Consider the following 13080-nt stretch of genomic DNA (forward strand, 5'->3'; position numbering starts at 1 on the left):
CACAGGCTCCAAGCTGTGTCTGCAACCTACACCACAGCTCAAGGCAACGCCGGATCCTTAACCCACTGAGCGAGGCCAGAGATGGAAGCCGCATCCTCACGGATCCTAGTCCGGTTTGTTAACCACTGAGACACAAAGGGAACTCCAAAGTATTACCTTTTTCTATACACTTATAACTGAGATTAATTTAACATCAAATTCCCACCATTTCAATTATGTTCTTCTATATCTCCACCATTGCTATTTTTCAGCCTACAATGACAGTAACCTTTTTTCCTACCTTCCTAAAAAGTCTGCATTTAGGAGTTCCTATTGTGGCTTAGTGGGTTAAGAACCTGACAAATATCCATGAGGACGAGGGTTCGGTCCTTGGCCTCACTCAGTGGGTTAAGGATCTGGCGTTGCTGAAAGCTGTGGTGTAGGTCTCTGATGTGGCTCGGACCCAGTGTTGCTGTGGCTACAGGGCAGGCTGGCAGCTGCAGTTGATTTAACCCCTAGCCTGGGAACTTCCATATGCCACAGATGTAGCCCTAAAAAGAGAAAGAAGGGAGAAGGAGTGGAATGGACTGTGAGTCTGGGATTAGTAGATGCAAACTATTGCATTTGGAGAGGAGAAGCAATGAGATCCTGCTGTATAGCACAGGGAGCTATATCTAGTCACTTGTGTGATGGAGGATAATGTGAGAAAAAGAATGTATATATGACTGGGTCATTTTGCTGTATAGTGGAAACTGACAGAACATAGGAAATCAACTATAATGAAAAAAAAGTTTGCATTTATTGAGGACTCTCTACGTGCCAGGCACATTCTGAGCACTTTTTGGTTTTTTGGTGGTGTTTGTTTTTTTTTTAATTTTAGGTTTTTATTTTTTCTAATATAGTTGATTTACATTGTTTTGTCAATTTCTGCTGTACACCAAAGTGACCCAGTCATACACATACATACACACACACACACACTTTTTTTTTTTTTTTTGTCTTTGTCCTTTTTAGGGCCACAACCATGGCATATGGAGCATCCCAGGCTAAGGGTCTAATCAGAGCTGTAGCTGCTGGCTTACGCCAGGACCACAGCAACGCCAGATCTGAGCCGAGTCTTTGACCTATACCGCAGCTCACGGCAACGCCGGATCCTCGACCCACTGAGCAAGGCCAGGGATCGAACCCGCAAACTCAGCGTTCCTAGTCAGATTCGTTAACCACTGCGCCACGACGGGAACTCCTATATACACATTCTTTTTCTCACATTATCATTCATGATTCTTTTGTGTGTGTGTGTGTGTGTGTGTCTTTTTACGGCTGAACCTGCGGCATATGGAGGTTCTCAGGCTAGGGGTCGAATCGGAGCTGCAGCTGCTGGCCTATACAAAAATGCGGGATCCTTAACCAGCTGAGCAAGGCCAGGGATCAAAACTGCATCCTCATGGATGCCAGTCAGATTCGTTTCTGCTGAGCCACAACAAACTTCCATGATTCTTTCTTTAATTTTTGTTTTTGATTTTAGGGTCACATTTGCAGCATATGGAGGTTCCCAGGCTGGGGTTGAATTGGAGCTGTAGCTGCCAGCCATGTCAGAGTGGAACCACGTCTGCAACCTACACCATAGCTTAAGGCAATGCTGGATCCCACTGAGCAGGACCAAGGATCGAACCTGCATTCTCATGGATACTAGTGGGATTTGCTACCACTGAGCCACACTGGGAACTCTGTGGTTTTTTTTGTTTTTTTTTTTCGGTTCCACCTACAGCATGTGGAAGTTCTGGGCCAGAGATCAAACCTACACCACAGCAGTGACCTGAGCCACTGCAGTGACAATGCTGGATCCTTAACCCACCATGTCAAAAGAGAACTCCTGAGCACTCTGTATGTATTATTAATTCATCTAATCCTCAATAAAGCTATGAGATATGTACTATTATTATCATCTCCATTTTATAGAAGAGAAAACTGGGACAAAGAAAGGTAAATCAACCTGCTTTAAAATTCACATAGCCATTAAAAGAGGGGGAAAAAAGAAAAAAATAGAAAAATTTTTTAAAAATTTAAAAACCCCCAAAATAATGAAAATAAAATTCATAACCAGAGATGGTAGAGCCAGAATTTGAATCTAGATAGTTGAGCTCAGAGACATGCTTTTTTTTTTTTTTTTTTCGGTCTTTTTAGGGCCACACCCACAGCATATGGAGGTTCCCAGGCTAGGGGTCCAATCAGAGCTACAGCTGCCAGCCTACACCATAGCCACAGCAATGCGGGATCTGAGCCTCATCTGCAGCCTACAACACAGCTCATGGCAACACCATATCCTTAACACACTGAGCGAGGCCCAGAATCGAACCGCATCCTCATGGATCCCACTCGGGTTCGTTAACCACTGAGCCAGGACGGGAACTCCCAGAGACATGCTCTTAATCACTAAATTATACTGCCTGTTTCCATATTAATCTCATCTTTCTAGACAAAGTTTGTAAATTACCTTTACAAGTTGGTCCCTGACACCGCCCCCCAAAATGCTCATCATCCCTTCTCTGTGGCCCCACAGCACATTCTAGCCTAGCATTCATCACAACACAGCATCTACCTCATTATTTGCCCCATTAGACTGGGAACTCCTTAAGGGCAGGTACTGTCTCACATCCATCTCTGAAATCCAAGTAGTAAGTAGAATTCTTGCCACTTCATTGAATGCTTATTAAATGTTTGTTGGCTAAAGAAGTTCCTACTATCTCGGGACATTAGGCAAAACAAAAACAAAACCTACCCTCAGGCTAACTAGCTAACCATCATTCCTGCTCCTCAGATCTACTACTTCTAGAATAATCAGTGACCCAGGCTTCAGCCAATCCAGGGAGTCAGACTTCCTTCCAAGGGAGCCTTCTTTTCTCTTTCCCCTTTGGCTCTTCCCTGGATGGCACTCTCTTTCCCATCCCATCTTATCCCACCCTTGGTATCTTACACCAGGGCTACCTTTACCCACTTTCCAGACAGATGCCCAGGGAAATGGCACTGTGCCTCAATAAATCAATGAATACTGATAATGACAATAAAATTAATAGCTAACACTTGCGTGGTGCTTATAAGCCATTCATGGTTCAAAGCATTTTTTTTTTCAAAACAATTTTCTATTGAAGTATAGCTGACCTACTCTAAGGATTTTATATATAGTAATGTATTACTGTAATAGTTACTCTATTTCAAATGGACTCTAGGACACCAAAGGACTTTACCTGTCTGTTCAGCATTAAGCCAGAGGATGCATGGGTTAGGGAACTTCAAAGGGCCTCCAAGGGGACCACCACCTTCTTCTGCATGCTGACGATGAAGAAATTCACTATGAGAGATTCCTGTTTCTTCAAATACTTGCAAGCTCCTAAATCATTTGAAAGGGGAGGGTGGGCACACCCATAAAAACCATTAGGAAATGTTAATAATTCTCAAGTGAAACAGAGAAGAGGCTATTATTGAAGGCTTCATTGTCATTTTCACTACCTATGTCCCTAAATACATGAAGGTCCAGGGTTACTGCAATCCTAATAGCTACTCCTAAAAGGATCCTAAAGAAAACTTTAGGTAAATAAAGAAAACTATCTCTCTAAACATACATAAAATTTTCTGAAATCGGTTAAACAAAGGTTTAGAAACAACAGGTTTCTTCTACACAAAGAGAATAGGATAGATTCACTTTCAGGTAAGCAGTTAAAGCTTGTCTGGGACACTGTGTTACAAGCCAACAAGTCTAGTCTCGCTGGAATGCCTTTCCCACAGCACGAAAGTATGTTGTATATCCAGCTCACCAACTTTCTTTTTAAATATGTCTAAAATTAATAAAGAATGCTTCTGACTAATTCAGTACTCTACTAGCACAAAGATCACTGAAGAAAGAACTCACATATTTATTCTTAAGCCACTGCTCTGTCAACATCTATTATGTTATGCAGCACTAGGTAATTTAACTCCCAAATCTATACTCCACCACTCCGGGTGATTACAGCTTATCAGCCTGAAAGTGATCTTTCTCTTCCTGATCCAATTCTACTTCTCGAAACCCTAACACAAGAGTAGGGACCCCTCATCTTTCCCTATCACTGGTCAAAGAGGACCTACAAGGGGAAAACACAGTCATAGGTATCTTATCTGGAGGTGAGAATACAGGCTCAAACTAAAAGAAAGATGAAAAAAGTCTTCCAATCTTTTAGAGACTCTAGAGCTCTTGCTTAGAACCTATTGTTCTTACGAAAACACAATTTTCAACCCATTACTAGTTTAAAAGTAGCAGAATGAGGAGAAATCATAAGAACCGATTAATAAATGGAGCAGACAGTAACAACCAAGCTCAAGAATCATCCCATAAAACAATATAAAAATCAATGTTGATTATAGTGTCTGTCCCTGAATTTTCAAAAAAAAAAAAAAACCTTTGGAAGATTTCTATTAAAATGTTTAAAATAAAAAATGTGTGAATACTTTTTTCTCCACTTTTTTTTTCTTTTTTGGCCACGGTGCAGCATATGGAGTTCCTGGGCAAGGGATCAGATCCAAGCTTCAGTTGTGACCTATGCCACTGCTACACCAAGGCCAGATCCTTAACCCACTGTGCTAGGTCAGGGATCAAACCTGCGTCCCAGTGACCCAAAGACACTGCCAATCCTGTTCCACACTTCATTTACCTAGTGCGTGCACTATCAACGGGGTGAGGTTGCCTGCAAGGGGGCAAAAAAACTTAGACATGACAATGATGTGTGGCTCTCCAAAGGGTAACCATAACTACCAAAATCTTATTCTTTTTTTTTGGGAAGGGGGCGCTGTGCCCATGAAAGTTCCCAGGCCTGGGACTGAACCCAAGCCACAAAAGTGACAATGCCAATTCCTTAACTACTAGGCACCGGGGAACTCCCACCAAATCTTGTTCTTCATTATTAAAATTTCATGGAGGGGAAGGAGAGATGCACAATTAGGAAAAAAATTTCTAAAAAGGCTTCAGGGGCAGAGAGGATGATAAAAAAGGATTAAGAAACGATTGAGGAGTTCAAGTCGTGGCGCAGTGGTTAACGAATCCGACTAGGAACCATGAGGTTGCGGGTTCGGTCCCTGCCCTTGCTCAGTGGGTTAACGATCCAGCGTTGCCGTGAGCTGTGGTGTAGGTTGCAGACGCGGCTCGGATCCCGCGTTGCTGTGGCTCTGGTGTAGGCTGGTGGCTACAGCTCCGATTCGACCCCTAGCCTGGGAACCTCCATATGCCGCGGGAGCGGCCCAAAGAAATAGCAAAAAGACAAAAAAAAAAAAAAAAAAAAAAAAAAAGAAACGATTGACCTAGAACACTCATTTGAGTAGAATACTTCATAATGCCCATCAATACCAAATGTCACAATAATATTTAATCTGTATAATCATCCACATAGTAGGTCCTTCATTAGATCCTCTACTCTGCCAGGTATGGTATCTTCCCAATACTACAGAAAAATACACCTAGGTGGAGATCACTCTGTAACAAACAGAAATATCACATCACTATGTTGTACACTAGGATGCTATTTTTTCTTTTCTTTTTAGGGCCACACCCACGGCACATGGAGGTTCCCAGGCTAGGGGTCTAATGAGAGCTGCAGCTGCCAGCCACAGCTAAAGCAATGCTGGATCCAAGCCGCATGTGCAACCTACACCGCAGTTCACAGCAATGCCAGATCCTGAACCCACTAAGTGGGGCCGGGGATTGAACCCGCATCCTCATAGATACTAGGTGGGTTTGTCACAACTGAGCCACAACGGGAACTCCTGCTGTGCATTAGGAATCACCAATTTTGTAGGTCAAGTATACTTCAAAAACAAACAAACTCATAGAAAAAGACATCAGATGTGTGGTTACCAGAAACTGGGGGGAGGGGATGAAGAGATTGGATAAAGACAGTCAAAAGGTACAAACTTTTTGATAAGCAGTGAGATCCTGCTGTATAGCACTGGGAACTGTATCTAGTCACTTATGATGGAGCATGATAATATGAGGGAAAAAAATGTATATATGTATGTGTGACTTGCTGTATAGTAGAAAATTGACAGAACACTATAAATCAGCTATAATGGAAAAATAAAAATCAATAAAAAACTGAAAAAATGTACAAACTTCTAGCTTCAAGATAAATAACTACTAAGTATGTAATGTACAAAAGATAAACATAACTAACATTGCCATATGCTATATTTGAAAGTTAAGAGTGAGGCCTGAGAGTTCTCATCACAAATAAAATTTCTTTTTCTTTTATTTTGTATCTATGTTAAAATACACTGAACTTACTGTGATAATAATTTAATGATGTATGTGAGGAAAAGTCATTATGCTGTACCCTTAAAATTATACAGTGCTATGTCAGAAGTGAACAGAATATGGGACAATGAAAATGCATTTTATGAAGGGAAAAAATTAACCATCTAATCTTAAAATGTTAAGAAAGAAAGGAGAGATGGAAGGAAGGGAGAAAAAGGGAAGAAGGACAGAAAGGAAAGGAAGCAAAGGAAGGAAAGGAAAGGAAAAAAGAGAAAAGTACACAACACTTCAGGCTGCAATTTCAAAACAGCCTAAGAAAACGTGGGTGATGAGCTAATAAGGTCATCTCTCTCTTCCCTTCAAGAACATGTGTAGAGGGGAGCTGATCTATGGGACAGTTTATAAAATCTGCCCCCACTGGGCAAGCTGCTGGGACAGAACTCAGCATTGCACAATCAATTATGAAACCTAAATCACAATGTCAACTGACTGCATGCCAGAAAAAATTTATATGAAAACTGTTATATAAGCAAAGATCAAATAGAAAATGAAGCAAGGCTATATAGGCCCCAGAGGAAAACTGTATTATATTATGCATTTTAAATATGACAACAAAGTAGGGTGCAACTATTTATTGAGGGAGTTGGACTGAGGCAATAACTCGGGGCCTCCTAACCTGCTCAGCTAGAACGCATCAATCTCTACCAATTGCTGTTACCAAACCTGTCTTGCCACCCAGCGCACTGAAGAAGTGACTGCCCTCTAACTCTGAAGGGGCCCCGGGTCAGTGGGCCAGCTTTCTTACCTGGCCACTTTGCGCTTGTCATGTGGGTGCAACTTGGCAGCCATTTCTGGGTCCACCTGGCTTAGGCGTTTATGGAGTTCATGGCCATCCTCCTTTTCAAGCTCAGCTTTCCGGTCAATCACTTTCTTAGTGCCCATCTCCTGGGGCTATTAAATGAAGTTTAGAGGTAAATTTAATCCAGCAACTCAATAAACACCGAGACATTCAATGTGCCAGGCACTTTGCTAAGTGTTAGGAACACAAAATAGAGATGAATCAGAAGGCGTTGGCCATATAGTGAGAGACAGATCTTTAACAGGAAATTCCAACACACCACGGTAGTGCTGGGAGGCCACAGCAGACAAAGAGAAAAGAGGACTTACTGCCTAGGAAGTACTCAGGTACTCTGCTTCCTTTGCAGAAGTACAACAGTTACCCAGGCTAGCATATTATATTAACACATCTGGGAGTCCAGTCTTCTCAACAGTGTGACCAAAGAAAGACTGGATGCGAACTGCCAGCACGTTACAGTTTGCAAAGTCCTACCTTATGCATAGCATCTCTGTAAGAAAGGTTAGTGTCAAATATCTCCCTAACACATAGATTATTACAGCCAGGAAATGCTGAATCAGACTATGTACTGTTAACTTACATGGCAATGCTACTTAATTCACAGAGGGGCATGTTTCCAACACACAGCCCCTCCCCTCAGGCCAGCCTGGAAGGGCACTCTTCACACATGGAGGTGGCATTTGCTTCAGAATATTGAGTAGGAAAATCAGTTGCTGAGTATAAGAAATAGGCAAGAGTCCATGCTCCTCCCACTTAAATTAGCTGGCAAGAAAGAAGAACCCATTTCCTCAGTGAATTACAAGTCAAACTAAACATACCTTGGTATTGACAAGAACTTTCCAGAGCAGAGACTCAATGTAATAATTGGTTCCTCCCACGACAATAGGAATTTTATCTCGGGCAAATATATCTTCAATGTGAATGTTAAGAAAGACATCACAATATTTAATATTAAGAAAACCCTGACTTACTTGGAAGTGGGGTATTAGTAAGAAACCACATGTGTCATATTTTTGATACTAATCCTCACTGTTTCCCATGAGTTCTCAGAATCATTTCCTATCAATTGTGGAGGGATTTGCATAAACCACAGACAGACGCATGATGGAAATTCCTTCTGGTTTGGTTCTAGAACTTTCGAGGCCTTGCTGCTAAAATTCAAAGCCTGCTTTGTATCCCACATCAGCTTAATAAACACAAACCTAGACTCTCACAGAACCAAGTGTCAGCTGCTCAGGAAGCCACCAAGGTGCTTCTATTGTGACTTTACTTTCCAAGGCAAATTATAAGCTGGTTTCTCTAGGCTGTGGTTCTTAGACTCAGTCAGTCTTCACCATTCTGTGCTAGTAGTGCGCATTTCAGCTACTGGAGACTACCAGGAGGACTAAGAAGCTCAGGCTATGAAGACAAACAGATTTCAGATACCAGCTCTAACACTCCGCAAGTCATTCAACCTGAGTTTCAGTTTTCTTATCTGTAAAATCCTCATTAGTTCTTATGAGCATTACATGCGACAATGCAAATAAAACCCCCAAGACAATGACCAAAATATTTTTTCAAATGAGTAAGCACTCAATTTACTTTAGTCCTTATTTTTCTATCCCTGCTACTCGGAATTCTCTTTAGAACTCCATTGAACAAATAATTATCTGCTTTAAGAAGGGCTTTGCAGAGTTCTCGTGGCGCAGCAGGTTAGGGATCCAGTGTTTCCATTGCAGTGGTTTGAGTCACTACTATGGAAGGGTTTAAGCTCTGGCCTAGGAACTTCCACATGCCACCAGCATGGCCACAAAAAAAAAAAAAAAAAAAAAAAAAAAAGAAGAAGAAGAAAATGAGAGGAGAGCAATTAGAGATAGCCAAAAAAAGGGCTTTGCTTTTGAGGATAATTGATAAAGGCACTTTCAACCCAGATAAAAACTCATTTACACACTTCTTCCTTTACCAGCCAGTTTGTGGGCAACGAGATAGATGATCTCTTTTGTATCAGAAGTCCCCTATAAGAGGCTGGGAAAGGGCTATGGTGAGATACCAGAACAGGAGAGATGGAAAAGAGGGAGGGAGATGGGACAGGAGATTTTTGATGGGAAAAAGATTAACTTGTTTGCCCAAGCCATGAAACAACTGTGTTCGTAGGTAAAACCCTTCTCTCTGGGTCTCAGTATCTACCACCTTCACCTGTCAAATCAAGAAGGTTGACTGAACACTTCTTAAGGTACTTTCAGTTCTGACATTCTGATTCTAGGTTCTTAACTAAATTCACAAACCTCCAGCCTCTATGTGATCTGAGTCATCCTCTGTTGTTGTTGCCCTTTAAAATTCCTAATTAGCTCTGCATTTTCCATCAGTTCTCTCTGAAAAACCAAACTGTCTTATAGCAACAATGTACATGTGGTGATATGTTTTAATTTGCAAAGGGCTTTCATATACATTATTTCATCTGATACAACTGCCATGTAAAGCAGGTAGGGCAAGAATTATTATCTGCATTTTAATCTCTATCTACTTGATACACAAAAAAAATTATCTCATCATTTTGATTTGCATGGCCCTGATTATCAGCAAGGGTAAACCTTTCTCATGTTTATCACCATTTATATTTTGAATTACTACTCATGCTCTTTAAGTATTGTTTGTATTGATTTAAAAGAGTTCCTCATGTAAGGGTATATTAACTATTTGCCTTTCCAATGTTACAAATATTTTCCCCCTGGTCTACAGTCTGCTTTTTAATTTTGTTTCTACTGAGTTGTTTTTAAATTATAAAATATTCAATACATACAGAAGAACATGTGTAGCATATGTAAATTATGAAGCTCAGTAATAAAACACTCACGAACCCAATGTAAGAAAGGGAATATTATCAATTCCTTTGAAGCTTCCTGTGTATTAACTACCATTCCAACCCCCTTACTTCCCCTCTCTCTAAGGGAACCACAGTCCTGAATTGTTTTGGGTTATTTTGTTTTTCATCATTCCCTTGTTTTTCATTACATTATTGATGTGTATATATAACTGTAAACAATATATTGGTTAATTTTGCATCCTTTTTAACTTTTATAATAAATGTTATGAACATGTGTGTATCCTTTTATAATTTCCCACATTTTACATTGTTCCTGAGATGCTTCCACACCAACTGATGTGTAAAATCATAACATTCATTTTCACTGCTGAAAAAGTACTTAACTTATATGAACAAGGCACGTTTTATAAATTTTTCTATTTACTTGAATACTTATATGCTTCTGCTGTTAAGAGCAGTGCTGTTGTTAAAATTAGATCACCTATCTCCTGATACCTGTGGCAAGGTTTCTCTAGGGTAGATATCTAGGAACTCTGGTTGAAATACTTTCTTGCCAATGCAAATTCTTAATTCTTACATATCCAGCTATTTTCCTTAAAAAAAAAAAAAAAAAAAAGACTATTACAGGCATAGATGGTAGCAATAGCTGCAAAACTGAACTGTACACTTAAAAATGGTTAAGATGACAAGCATTATGTATATTTTAACACAACATTAAAAAAAAAAAAAAAGAGGAGTTCCCGTCATGGCTCAGTGGTTAACGAATCTGACTAGGAACCACGAGGTTGCAGGTTCGATCCCAGGCCTCGATTAGTGGGTTAGGGATCCAGTGTTGCCATGAGCTGTAATGTAGGTCGAAGACATAGCTTGGATCCCAAGTTGCTGTTGCTGTGGCTCTGGCGTAGGCCAGTGGCTACAGCTCCAATTAGACCCCTAGCCTGGGAACCTCCATATGCTGCGGGTGCAGCCCTAGAAAAGACCAAAAAAAAAAAAAAAAATTTTTTTTTTTTAACTTTCAAATCCATATGGAATTTATGTCAGATACAAGGACCTGATTTCATTTTTTTCCAAAAATAAGTAACTGTCCCAGGAATAATTATTAACTACTACATCATTTCTCCATTGTTTAGAAATGCCACCTTGATCATAAGCTAAATATATACATCCACTTTAATTTAATGAGTTTTCTAATCTATGCCATGAATTTGTCTAGTATTACATAAGTTCCATTCTAATTATTATGAATTTTCAATATATTTGAATATGTAGCAGTCCAGGTATTAAAGGCAGTCTAGAGACATTAAAATATAAGGGCAGCCCCCTTTACGTTATTTTTTTTTTCCAAAAAATTCCCAGGACGCTTGTTAAATTCAGATTCTGATTCAATAGGAAGAATGAGGCCCAAATTCAGCATTTCTACAGGCTCCCAAGGGAGAATGATGCTCCTGTCAGAGGATAAGACTCTTTTTTTAAATGGCCACACCCGCAGCACCAGGGTACACCTGGGCCAGGAACTGAATCCGAGCCACAGCTGTAAACTTTGCAGCAGCTGTGGCAACAACAGATCCTTTAACCCACTGAGCCACGCTAGGGATCAAACCCATGCTGCTGCAGCAACCCAAGCCCCAGCAGTCAGATTCTTAGCCCACTGAGCCACAGCAGGAACTCCCTGGGCACAAGACTTTGAGCAAAGGACTTATGTCTTTTAATCCAAATAGTTCTGATGGGATACTACCATTGGTAGGTAGGTCTTAGGTGCCTCTGCTTAGAAAAAAATGTGACTAGAAAGAAAACTTTCTTGCAGCCCCCAAGCCTCGCTGCTGTCTTTCCTAAGGATATCAGAGCAGTTGCCTTGTTCCTGAAGTCCACCACTGTATAATTTGTCACGAGAGGATCCACAAAGCTGATCATGTGGTGCTGGCACATTCTCTGCTCTTGGGCAGAAACCTTGTTGGTGATGATGTCTAGGCCTTCATAAACCTAGGGGAAAGAAAATTAGCATGAGAAAGTATTCTACCTCCTTAAGATGTACACATGACGGGTAGAAATGGTGATCTGTTGGTCCCTGCAGCCAAACACTTGACTGACCCAAAGCACCAGAGTAAATGTGTTCTAACCAGAGCACAGCCTGACGAAGAGAAGAAAACAGAACACTGGCTTTCTTAGCAAATAGTGGCGACTCAGACTTAAAGACAAAAAGTGTATGTACATCAGTGTCCCAAATAAGAACTAATTCTGCAGGATTAACTGGAGGTTCTTTGGCCTGAACTTCAAGCATTTTAAAATAGACAGGTTGTTTTATTTATTCTACTTATCACAAGTCTCCAGGAAGGTAATATTTTGCATTGCTCATAGTTCTACTTCAAATGCTTAGCTATTTCTTGGATTTAAATGGCTCTGAAAGGTTTTATAATCTGTATAAGGTTGGCTCCATTTGTGGAGAAGTAGTCTACCTACAAAGTTATGTATAAAGCACATATACACACTTGAAGTCAGAACCTCTAATACTGCTGAACTCTGGTAGAAACATTGTGCCAAATTACTGCTTCATGGGGTCAGCACGTACAGTCTAAATACTCAAAGGCAATATCCTGTTCGTAAGCTCTTGATCTGCCAATTCCACTAAAAAGTTCAAGTGTACTTCTTCTAAATGCAAGGTCTCAGATGGAGAACAGATCTGAAAATACTAGTTTGAAAATAGGGATGAATGCTTTGAGATTAAATGTTCTCTCTGTAATCACTGATTCTACAGGGAGCACAAAATGAACAAATAGTAAGTTCCATAGAGCCCACAAAGATGTTAAGAGCATTTTTTATCTCACATTTCCCTTTACTTACATGGGTGTCAAATAAGTACGGTACAGTATAATGGTTAGGAGGAAGGACCCTGGCGCCAGGCTGCCTCAGATCAATTCCTAGCTCTGCAACTTCCTAGTTATTTGTACTTGGAGTAGTCAGTTGCTAACCTTTTCGTACCTTAATACCTCATCAGTAAAATGATGATAAAATCTAACTCATATGGTTGTGTAAATTTAATGAGTTAATATATGTAAAGAACTTGGGTTTTTTTTGTTTTGTTTTGTTTTGTTTTTTTTTTGCCTGGCACATTGTAAATACTATATAAGGGTCATTATATTACTACCATGAATATGATCACAACAACAC

At 40.3% G+C, this 13080-nt stretch overlaps 1 protein-coding gene across 5 annotated transcripts in view; it reads right to left on the reverse strand.

Annotated features, from left to right (window-relative positions):
• Positions 1 to 13080, reverse strand: part of TRIT1 (tRNA isopentenyltransferase 1) — a 61762-nt gene that overhangs the window by 23387 nt on the left and 25295 nt on the right. For 4 of the 5 annotated variants that reach the window (XM_003127821.5, XM_021095991.1, XM_021095993.1 and 1 more), the window contains exons 2-5: positions 11755 to 11895; positions 7931 to 8029; positions 7062 to 7207; positions 3225 to 3367 (exon numbers count right to left, since the gene is read on the reverse strand). In XM_003127821.5, coding sequence (XP_003127869.3) covers positions 3225 to 3367; positions 7062 to 7207; positions 7931 to 8029; positions 11755 to 11895 — 529 coding nt within the window. The remainder of the gene's footprint in view (positions 1 to 3224; positions 3368 to 7061; positions 7208 to 7930; positions 8030 to 11754; positions 11896 to 13080) is intronic. The other variant, XM_021095994.1, reaches the window with a different exon arrangement.

The sequence above is a fragment of the Sus scrofa genome, chromosome 6 (genome assembly GCF_000003025.6).
Source record: "Sus scrofa isolate TJ Tabasco breed Duroc chromosome 6, Sscrofa11.1, whole genome shotgun sequence".
NCBI classification, from domain to species: domain Eukaryota; kingdom Metazoa; phylum Chordata; class Mammalia; order Artiodactyla; family Suidae; genus Sus; species Sus scrofa.